Source organism: Canis aureus, chromosome 24 (genome assembly GCF_053574225.1).
Source record: "Canis aureus isolate CA01 chromosome 24, VMU_Caureus_v.1.0, whole genome shotgun sequence".
NCBI classification, from domain to species: domain Eukaryota; kingdom Metazoa; phylum Chordata; class Mammalia; order Carnivora; family Canidae; genus Canis; species Canis aureus.
Window position 1 is genome coordinate 18,873,380 of NC_135634.1, and position 10,893 is coordinate 18,884,272.

The 10,893-nt window shown below is 44.1% G+C and overlaps 1 protein-coding gene across 4 annotated transcripts; it reads left to right on the forward strand.

Annotated features, from left to right (window-relative positions):
• The first annotated feature begins 327 nt into the window (after positions 1–327).
• GJB6 (gap junction protein beta 6) lies at positions 328–10,653 on the forward strand. 4 transcript variants are annotated; one of them, XM_077868445.1, is made up of 3 exons: positions 332–625; positions 3,009–3,159; positions 9,153–10,653. In XM_077868445.1, the coding sequence occupies exon 3, from the start codon at positions 9,168–9,170 to the stop codon at positions 9,951–9,953; it is 786 nt and encodes a 261-aa protein (XP_077724571.1). In that variant the 5' UTR covers positions 332–625; positions 3,009–3,159; positions 9,153–9,167; the 3' UTR covers positions 9,954–10,653. The 4 variants fall into 4 exon arrangements, with proteins under 4 accessions (XP_077724573.1, XP_077724571.1, XP_077724572.1 ...); XM_077868446.1 differs by lacking the exon at positions 332–625 and adding an exon at positions 1,052–1,415; XM_077868444.1 differs by lacking the exon at positions 332–625 and adding an exon at positions 1,762–1,901.
• The last annotated feature ends 240 nt before the right edge of the window (positions 10,654–10,893 follow it).

A 10,893-nucleotide genomic window follows, 5' to 3' on the forward strand; every position in this document is an offset into this window, starting at 1 on the left:
CTGGCCAAAACACAACCTGCCTCTAACACTGTTTCCAACGAGTCCACCTCCTTCGGGAACTTCTCTAATGGCTGCGGACCCACTCGCTCGGTCCCTTTCCCTAAGGCACCTGCCCAGGAGACCCCGGGTCTCAGTCGAGCGGCCTCCCACCTGGAGCGCGGGCTCTGCCAGCGAACCCTCGGAGCGGCAGGAGAAGCGGGCCCCCCATCCTTCCAGGACCAGGTGGGGCCAGCTCCCTGCACCCCCGAGGGAGGGCCAGTCCTGCACCCCCAGCGCCCGGTGTCCAGCCCTCTCTCTCCGCGCCCCCGAGGGAGGGCCAGTCCTGCACCCCGCGCCCCGGGGCGGGCGCGCGTCGGAACTCCGCGCTCTCGCCTCTCGCAGTCGCGGGGAAGCGTCAGGGCAGAGGCGGGGTGGGGCGCGGTTAAAAGGCGCTGCAGGTGGGAGCCAGGCCGGCACCCGAAGCCGAGCCAGAGCACCGACCGCACACTCCCGACACCGGCCCGAAAGCCGGGGCGCCCAGGCCGACCTGCTGCCCGGCTGCAGCCGAGGGCGCCGCCCTGCGCGGAGAGCTCCGCGCCCCCGGGACCCCGGGACCCCGGGACCCCGCCGCCGCCCCGCCGAGCAGGTAAGCGCGCGCCAGGCACGGGCCCCTGACCGCTGGCCGCTGCCTCCGGGCACCCGAGCGGCGAGGTCCGCAGCCCGCCGCGGCCGCCTCTCTCGCCCCCTCGCCCTCGTTGGCCACCGCTCACAGGTGGGCCCGGTGCCGCGGGGCGCAGTCGCCCTCGGGTGGCGGGGCGGCGGGAGGCCGGGTGGCCGCGCTCGGGGGTTGCCTGGGGCAACCTTATCTGCGGCGGATCCGCATCCTCCCGCGCCCGCCGAGGCCCCGCCGCGCTCGGCCCCGCGCTGCCTGGCGCCCTCTGCGCAGCCGGAGGAACGAGGACCGACGGGTTGGACTTTTGCCCTAGATGGTCCCCCTTCGACCTGCACAACAGGTTTTTATAAATATACCGCATGGTGTGTGTGAGCGAGGGTGTGGACCTGTGCCCCTTTCTCCCACTTCCTTTGCTGCGTTTGGGATTTTCTTTGCTTTTATGGAACACTGCGAGTCCGGCCTGGATTTGGTAAAGGAAAGCCGGTTCCGCCGGGCGAGGGGACGAGTCACAGGCAGAACTGACCCGTCTGGCTGCATGATGGATGCCCAAGGAACTTGGGAAACGCAAATGACAATAATACAATTACTGGACTATTACTGGACAATAGTAATTAAGTGTCATTGGTGACACATCTCAGTTAAGAGGTGGAGGCACCAGAAGGTACTTCCTGTCTAGTGACAGAGAGCAGTCCCAGGTGTTACCTGGCTTCGAGGGTTCTGACTGGCTTGGCCTCCCTTTCTGGAGCGCAGGACTGAACCTGAGGTGAGTGTGGCCTGAATGCAGCTCTGCGCGCCCGGAGTGCACCCCTGTGGGGACCGCAGTGTCCCCTTGGTGGAATCCTGCTATCAGTGGAGTGCCAAATCATCGTTGTCCTTTCCCTTCAGTAGACTTTATGCCATAGAAGTATTTTCTTGCCCCAGTTCTAGTAGAATCTAACCAGCGTTCCAGAAGAGAATGTCCTGCCCCAATGCAGTTTCCTTAGAATTGCAGGATCCTGCTCAAAACTGCTCCTGTGGAGAGCTTTGTCTGTTGTTTGGATCAGGCAAAGTCTTTGGGGGTGTTGTTTGAGCCCTGCCAAGGAGGGGAGAAGGAAGTTATGAAGAGAGAACATCAACACCCTGTAGCCTGGGGTGAGGGGGCGGGGAGCAGGGTTCCCCAGCACCTTCCCAGCAGTGACCCAGACTGGGAAGACACTAGTCAGACCCGCTGCTTCACTTGGGTTTTATTTTAAAGCCAATCCTGGTGCAGGTAACAGTGACTTTATTTTCCTTTTCTGACGTTTTTTCTTCTGAATTACAATAGCTTTAAGAAAGAAAAGAACTGCAGGTCTGACTAAACAAACAGTTCAGTAAGGGTGAAAGGAAAATTTCTACTTGCAAACCCTGACCATGCATCTTCGATTCAAACTGAATATTCTAGGAGCTATGAGTGGTTTGTAGACATTAGTTAAAATCTTAAATAGAATAAAATTGTGGGAAAATAATTTTCAACACAAGCTTCTTGGCCATGAGGACGTAATCTGTCCAATGGCTGCATTATGATTTATTAAGATTTCTGTTTTACTTGCTTGAACCGTGAGAATGGAACTGGGTTCCACTGAGCACCTTTTCCTTTTTTATTTTCATGGTCACTCAACTCAAGTTAGACTGAAATATTTGGAAAGGACGAAGGTTTGCTTTGACAGAGACTGCTTAATGGAAAATGCTTTAACTCTTTGACTTCTTAAATGGATTAAGAAATACATGTAACTCTATGAATTATCCGTGTTTATGTTTAGACTCCAGACATAGAAAAAGTTCTTTCATTTTTATTGAGTTAATTTTGAAGAAGTAAGTAAATCCTAAATCCATTTTATCACTAGCTGTTACTCTGAAAGGACGATTGATGAAATTTTGAGTCATTAAATTTAAAAATCAGAGATAAGGTTGTCCCTTGGATGACCTGAGCTTTCTAGAGACAATAGACATAGATTCTTCTTGAGTAAAGAGTTTGAGTTTTTTTGTTTGTTTGTTTGTTTTTTGTTTTTTTTTTAGACTGCTGATTTAGGGGAAAGAGGAGCATATCCAGTTTCTCAAACTTCCTTACTTTTTTTCTTAATTGCTCAAGGAATGGACTTGGGGTTTGGGGTTGGGTAATATTGTTATTATTATTTTGATAAAGCAAAGAATCTACACTAAAGATTTTATTTTTATTTTATTAATATTCAAAGTATGAAGCATCAGGAAGCTGGTAGTCTCTAGACTTCCCTCCTAACAGTTCTGGAGATAAAGAAAAACTACCCACAAAGGTCACACAATAGTCACATAGGGCATAGTTTAAGAAATATGGTCACATCTATTATTTTTCTCTCAACAGGTGACATCCTCCCTGAACTAAAACTGCACAAAGAATTATATTCATGTCATTACTGTGCTACATTGGCTTCTAGGCACTCAAATGGTGTAGAAGAAAGCCTGAAGCCCTTGAGGAGGGAACACTGCCTAATTCTTCTCCAGGCCAATAAGCTGTGAGTCCTTGGAAGGAAGGCCCAAATGTGCTTATTTTGCTTTGACATTGTTTTTTTATCAATATAAAACTCCTCAACTAGTCAGAGCTAATGTGGAAACCATGAAGAATGTGTTTTGTTCTCAAGTATATCAAATATTCAATGAATAAGTTTGAAAGAGTCATCCAAAGGGCAATAGAACTTCCTAGAAAGACATTTTCCACCTCTTGGTGTCTACCAAGGGGTAACACTATAATTTTAAAGCTTTAGTTTTGGTTCTGTCATCAGTGAAACTAAAATGGCATCATTAAGTAAATTGGTTATGATTAAATTCTTAAGTTTTAAAACAATCAAGAAATTTTGTTACTTAAATTATTTGAAGTGTACAAAGGAAGGACACTCTATCTTCATAATGCTGTGTGTATCATCAGAAATAAGATCAATGGTTTACTTATTCTTAGAGCTAAGTATTCCTGACTGGAGCTTTAGTATCAAGAATGCAACATGGAGTTATTCACCAGCATTAGTTGTACCACGAAACCAAAGACAGTTTACCTTTGTAACTTGAAGTGTAACCACATTTTTTTTTTTTTTGAGAGAAAGAGAGCACAAGCAGGTGAGGGACAGAGGGAGAAGGAGAGAGAGAATCTTAAGCAGGATCCACACTCAGTAGCACAGAGCCAGATGCAGGAGCTGGAGGCAGGGCTCCATCTCAGGACTCTGAGATCATGATCCTGAGATCATGACCTGAGCCAAAATCGAGTTGAAGGCTTAACCCACTGAGCCACCCAGGTGCCCCAAAGTATAATCACATTCTTGTATGGAGACAAGACTACAGAAGCTAGGCAAATGTATTCTTTCCCTAAAAGAGAGCCAGAGGGGCACCAGTTAACTTCTCTGTTTGCAAAGAAACAGTTAATATTTTACTTTTTATTGAAAAAGCTCTTCCCATTGGCTGCAGCCAGCTTGAAGCCTGAGAGAAAGGAGGTATTTTGCTTACTAATACTAACTGCAAAGAGTTCCAACGGATGCAGTTGTTTTGGAAAGGAATTTTCAGAGCATTCAGCCTTCAAATCTTCTACACCCAAAATGTTGATGGAACGCTACCCCAGGAGTTATGTTTTTATAGGGAGAGGCTGGGGAGGGTTGGGCCAGTGAGCAGTCTCTTCCCCCAGAGAGAAGAAGCCACAAGTGGCTTCAACCTACTGCAAGGTCAGGAAGAACAAGTGGAGCCAAATATCCTCCTTTCCAACTTGTTGAATCTTCTACCCTCTGTCAGCTCCTTCCTCTTCTGGGCCCCTCAAGGGGGAAGAGCGTCCTGGGGGCAGGTGACTGCAGCGAAGGGTCAGAAAGCTTGGGGCAGTCCCTTTCCCTGACTGACTCCCAGTAGTTGTGAGGCAAGTTGTCCTTCTGCTCTTAGCACATGGACGATGATACATGGGACCCATGCCTAAGATCCTCAGGATGTGTACTAGACAAAGGAATCAAAAGAGCAGCTCTCACTGGAGGAAACATGGGGTCACATTCACGGAGTGACTTCCCTGCAGCGCAGTTCTGGCAAGGGAATGATGGAGAGTGTGCAGAACAGGGCTTCTTGTCATTTCTACGGTGATATGTAATGGGGCCTTTAATACTGCAGATCAGCTGGTTTGTCTTTAGCCTCATTGTCTTGAGTGACCAGTAGGCTGGACACACTTGTATTTGGGTTTAATCACTCATTTTTCTTAGTGACTTAGGCATCTCTTTTTCTCCCTTTAAAAGGAAGGGGGGGAAATTGCTGATTTTTAATGGAAGTCAAAGGTATTGTAAAAATAGATTATTTTCTGTTCAGCTTTGCTACTTTGATAGAACTTCAGAATGTGTCATTTGGGTACCCAGAGAAGTCAAAAGAAATAAAACCACTAACATCATAATTGTCCCTGTTTTTTTAAGAAGGAAAAGTCCCTAAGGCACAGATGTCAAGGATCCTGCTTCTAGAAAGCTAGGACTATGTTCTTGTGGGGAAATTCTGCCCTCCTGACCTCTCCCATGGCTTCGGCCTCTCCGAATTCATTCAGATTGAGTTATCCTTTTTCACCTTGTTCGGTTTGCTTGCTATACAGGCAGGTAATGGGTGGCCACAGGTGTGCCATTGTTCGGTAGGGCTGTTGATAAAGAACTCAGAGAAAAACAGCCTTCTTACCTGTGGAGGAGTTTAAATCCTCTGCACTTTGGAGGGTTTGAGAAAATGTGAACTTCTTTTTGATAAGTCAAAAACTTGCTGATTGGACACTTAAACCAAATTGCAATGGGGAATATTTATTGGGAGAACATCTTTATCAACAAATAGGATTTTCCCCCTAGGTGAATAGCTGTGTAAAATATGTTTAACCATTAAGATGTATGTGTTCCTACCTCCTGAAATGCTTCCAGGATGGAGCAGCAGCAATTAAGAAAATTTATTGTAATGACTTTCATTATAGACTAAAAATTATTGTATAATTCATATTATCCAAGGTGAGTTTTTTAAAAAGATTTATTTATATATTTTAGAGAAAGAGAGTGGCAGGAGCAGAGGAAGAGATGAGAGAAATACGAGCAGACTCTGAGCTAAGCGCTGAGCTCAATCTCATCACCCTGAGATAAAACCTGAGCCTCTGACTTAACCAACAGTGACACCCAGGCACTCCCCAAGATGAGTTTTTAAAATCAAAGATACACTTACTGTAGACTTTAAAAATCTCTTTCTCAGAAGGTAGACACTGGCTCCACACCTCTCGTACCATGCTTTTAGAAATAATTTTTTAAAGAATTTCTCTTTGATAAAGTAGGGGAAGAGTCTCTGCCTTTTCTCTGTTATCAGTTAAAATTATGCCTTGTGCTAGAGCACAAGAAGCATCGTGCCCACCCCATTCTTTTCTTTTGGCTCAAATATCTTACTTTTCTTTCTTTTTCACATTTTTTATTCTATTTTATTTTTTGGCCTAAATAGTGATTAAATATTTTGACATCGTTGCTGCAAGCTTGGGCCCCTTCTCTTGTGTGTGGCAACCAGGGTTGTCTTCCCTTTTCTTGTTGCTTGAAAATCTGAGCTCCTCAGTGCTCCTGGAAGTTTCTCCATCCCTTAGCTGATGGCCTCAGAACTGTATGACACACTTAGGAGTTCTTGTTTCCACCCCAACCCCCTTTTCAAGTCTTTAGCTATGTAATTCTACCTGTCTTTTCATTTTCTTTTTCTTTTTTTCTTTTTGTCTTTTCATTTTCATTGAAAAAAATTAATATGCTTCCCTAAAGCCTAGGCTAAATTAAAATCATAATTAGCATTTTCTCATTTCTGCCACAATGTAAGCTTCAGCTCAATTTTAGTTTGGATTTAAGAATTCAAATGTTCTTGTCATATTCTGTGTTAAAACGTTTCATGCTCCATGACATTTGAACAACTTTTAAGATCTATAAACATTTCAAAGTCCTTCAGTTCTTTCCGGCCAGTGCAGTAGGAATAGGCTGGTATATGCACTAAAACTTTCAAAACTATTTCTCCAGTTCCTTATTCCCAACTCCACCTCCTTTGCTTTGGTGTTGGCCTGCAGGGTCTGGGAGCCCTGAATAGTCTGAGGGTGCTAGTTTGTTAAGTGCTGTTTTTTGACTCCTTCTTAGGGATTATTCAAGGAAAAAATAAGCATCTGTGAAATTCCATGATCACTAATTATCCTGTCTTCTGGTGACTCCGTTAATCAAGTGCAAGTACAGTTGCAGAAGTACAGCCACATTGTGTCCTCCTCATTTTTTTCTTGTTAAGATGTTATGTGCTTCCTCCTTGCATAGTTGCAATCTAACACCTTCAAATTCATAGGATGGGAATGCATCTCTGGAAGCTCTCCCCTGTGCCTCTTGCTGCAACACCCCACCCACCCACCCCCCCACCCCACCCCCCCGCATCCCCCATCTGCTCTGCAGCTCTGTTCAGAACCTGCTCAGTGCTGGGAACTGGACTGTGCCTTGGGATGCAAAGATGAAATAGTTAACATCTGTATACAGTAGGCAATAAATGCTTATGGGAGTCTTGGTGATTGTTATTTACTTGGCTTGGCAATGTGGTGGCAAGGAGGGGTTTTCCTATAATTGGCCTCTATATGCTTTGGTAAGAGAAGGCAGGGAAGAAACTCATGATGTGGAAATTTCTAGCTAGGCCTCTGCTTGCCCTTCCCTCACCCTCAATAGCATGTGCCCCCTACTTCCACTGCCCAGTTCAGACAGAAAAGGAATCCACACACACATGTAATGTGGATGATGGCATTGTTTCCTTAGGCCTATATGTCTTTCTGAGAAAAAGGTGATGTCTCAAAAACCAAAGGGCAAAAATGAATTTCTCAGAAAGCCAACTAAAGTGGAAGTCTACCTTTCGTAATACAGGACTGGCTGACTTTATTAGTGTCAACAAAGGATCTTGCTTCTGGGGCACACATTAGCACCTCATCCAGAGACTCAGTGCTGAGCACTCCTGAAGGAACGGAGCCTGCCTTCATTTACCCGGTTGCTTCGAAGAGCAACATGTGTGATGCAGAGCTGTGGGCAGGACATGGGGCCTGGGGAAGTCAAGGGTCAGCCTGAGGAGAAGCCTGCCCCCGGTATGCAGTCAAATACAAGAAAGTCTCCCTAAGACAGATTGATGAAAGGACTTTGGCGGCTCCCTCATCCCCTAAAAGGTTTGACAATTGTGTGAGCCTGTTTTTCTGAAGAGAAGGTCTTCACTTTCAAAAGATTCTCAGAGTTCTTTTCTTTCTTTCTTTCTTTCTTTCTTTCTTTCTTTCTTTCTTTCTTTCTTTCTTTTTCTTTCTTTCTTTCTTTCTTTCTTCTTTCTTTCTTTCTCTTTCTTTCTTTCTTTCTTTCTTTCTTTCTTTCTTTCTTTCTTTCTTTCTTTCTTCTTTCTTCTTCTTTCTTTCTTTCTTTTCTTTCTTTTTATCCAAATGCTGATTAATTCTCTAGTCTTCTATGGCAATGTAGGGTAAGAAGGCATCTGTTCGAATTGTAGCAAAAGTTCCTGTGGGAGTCAAGAATGTTTTCTCTCAGGATGTTAAATCAGTGCATTAGTAGGGAGAGGCTCTGCACTGCTGGTTCCTTCGTCCATGGCTCTAGGGGTGCAGGACTAGGGAGGGAAAGCTAGCAGTGGCCCTGGTTACCGTGGAGAGCCACAGAGCGCTTTTTGTAAAAGCTTGTGATTCTCATTCAGAAGGGAGCCTTTCTGTAGTGTGTGACATTATGCCTCCTTAAGAGCACATGATTTCAGCAAATGATGTTATTCCAACTAGAAAACATAAATATATTGTGTAAACTAGCAAGTATTGGGGTCTCTTACCCCTTTCTAGTCCGCTAGTTACACATTATGTCATTCCAGTGATTTTTTTTTTTTTTTTTGTCTTCGATAAGCCATTGAATGAATAAGACCTATTGTGGGACTTCTGTGATCTCTTGGGCAAAATGAAACTGATGCAGTACTTAGACGCATGGTGCTTAAAAGAAAATTGGGAAATGTTACTTGTTTATCTGACTTCCTGGATTAATGTCAAGCAGCAACCTAACATATAACCTGAATTCAGTTGAATCAGGATGATCTGAACCCCCCACCCCCACCCCGCAACAGTTATTTCTGGTTCAAATATGTTAGAATGATTTTAGAGAGGGCCTTCCCTACCAGAAAACCTACTAGCCACCTAGGTTATAAGATATCACACCATACTTGTTTTTTTAAAAGATTTTACTTACTTGAGAGAGAGGGCACAAAGGGGGGGGGATAGGGGCAGAGGAAGAGAGAAGCAGACTCACCGCTGAGCAAAGAGCCCAACTTGGGGCTCCATCCCAGAACCCTGAGATTACAACCTGAGTTAAAAGCAGATGCTAAACCGACTGAGCTACCCAGGCACCCTTTGCAGCATACTTTAAGAGAAATTTGCTTGAGTCTATAATATAATTATACTATTTTATAAAATCAAAGGAACTTTCCATTGGTTAAGCTTTGCTAATTTTTGTCTGTTTAGGAATAAGCCAACACGATGGACTGGGGTACTCTACACACTTTCATCGGGGGTGTGAACAAACACTCCACCAGCATCGGGAAGGTATGGATCACCGTCATCTTCATTTTTCGTGTCATGATCCTTGTAGTGGCTGCTCAAGAAGTGTGGGGCGATGAACAGGAAGATTTTGTCTGCAACACTCTGCAACCAGGTTGCAAAAATGTGTGCTATGACCACTTTTTCCCTGTGTCTCACATCCGGCTGTGGGCTCTGCAACTCATCTTTGTCTCCACCCCAGCCCTGCTGGTCGCGATGCATGTCGCCTACTACAGACATGAGACTGCCCGCAAATTTAGGCGAGGAGAGAAAAGAAATGAATTCAAAGACTTAGAAGACATTAAAAAGCAGAAGGTTCGGATAGAGGGGTCCCTGTGGTGGACGTACACCAGCAGCATCTTTTTCCGAATCATCTTTGAAGCATCCTTTATGTATGTGTTTTACTTCCTTTACAATGGGTACCACCTGCCCTGGGTGTTGAAATGTGGGATTGACCCTTGCCCCAACCTTGTAGACTGTTTTATCTCTAGACCTACTGAGAAAACCGTGTTTACCATTTTTATGATTTCTGCATCTGTGATTTGCATGCTGCTTAATGTGGCGGAATTGTGTTACCTGCTGCTGAAAGTATGTTTTAGGAGATCAAAAAGAACACAGACACAAAGAAATCACCCCAATCATGCCCTAAAAGAGAGTAAGCAAAATGAAATGAATGAGCTGATTTCAGACAGTGGTCAAAATGCCATCACAGGCTTTCCAAGTTAAACATTTCAAAGCACTATGTAGCTGCTTCATAACAAAAGTGGTGCCTTCTGAAGGCAGGTCCCACCTGAAAGTCCCGTCTCTAGGCTGAAGACTTCATCTTTATAAATACTTTCATAATACATAGATACTTAACTTTTTGTAGAATAATTGTTCCATTGATATGAAACATAATCAAATATGTGGTCCATCTCTGAAAACTAAGACAGGATTAGAACTGTGCTTTAACATGTTTAAGTGGACTGTCTGACATACTAGGTATTTCCTGAAAATTTAAGTGTGTAATTGTTTTGATAAAGAACATTTATCTAGAAATTGATACTTGACTAGAAAAAAATATTTTTAAAGGACTGAATGTTTTAGTTCTGACTTTGAATTTATATAAAGTATTTTTATAATGACTGGTCTTTCTTACCTGGGAAAACATATGATGTTAGTTTTAGAGTTATGCTGTATCTAAATTTTGAACTTACAAAGAATCTATCTTGTTGTAAATAGTATTTTGCATTGTCTATTGACAAATTTATGGACTATCATGATACTTTTAAGGTAGAAATTGTTCATTGTACAATATATTTTTATCACTTTCTGTATACAGAGCTGTATGGAAGTAGGAAGTTTTTTAAAACTAGACGATTTGCGATCATTGTGAACAGCTAACATGAATGTGCTCACCTCAATAAAGATTAGCCCCATTGCTTAAGCCTTCCTATGCATTATGAGTTTCTGCTCAGTCTGGGCCTCCACATGGTCATCCCTCATGTGGCATGATGAGTTGGTTGGGTGACTTTTGGTGGGCAGGCTACTGGTTGTGCAGGTGGAGTTGCTGGGGAGTTCAACCTGGACTCTTGCATCCTCACATTAAATGAGAAGCTGAGCTTAGAAGCCCACCCAGTCCTTAGCTTGGAGAGGATGTGGCTGCTTTAGGACACAGAAAATGTCC

Bases quoted from the DNA above. Each gene is read 5' to 3' on its own strand.
- GJB6 (XM_077868447.1), top strand. From the start codon at position 9,168: ATGGACTGGGGTACTCTACACACTTTCATCGGGGGTGTGAACAAACAC.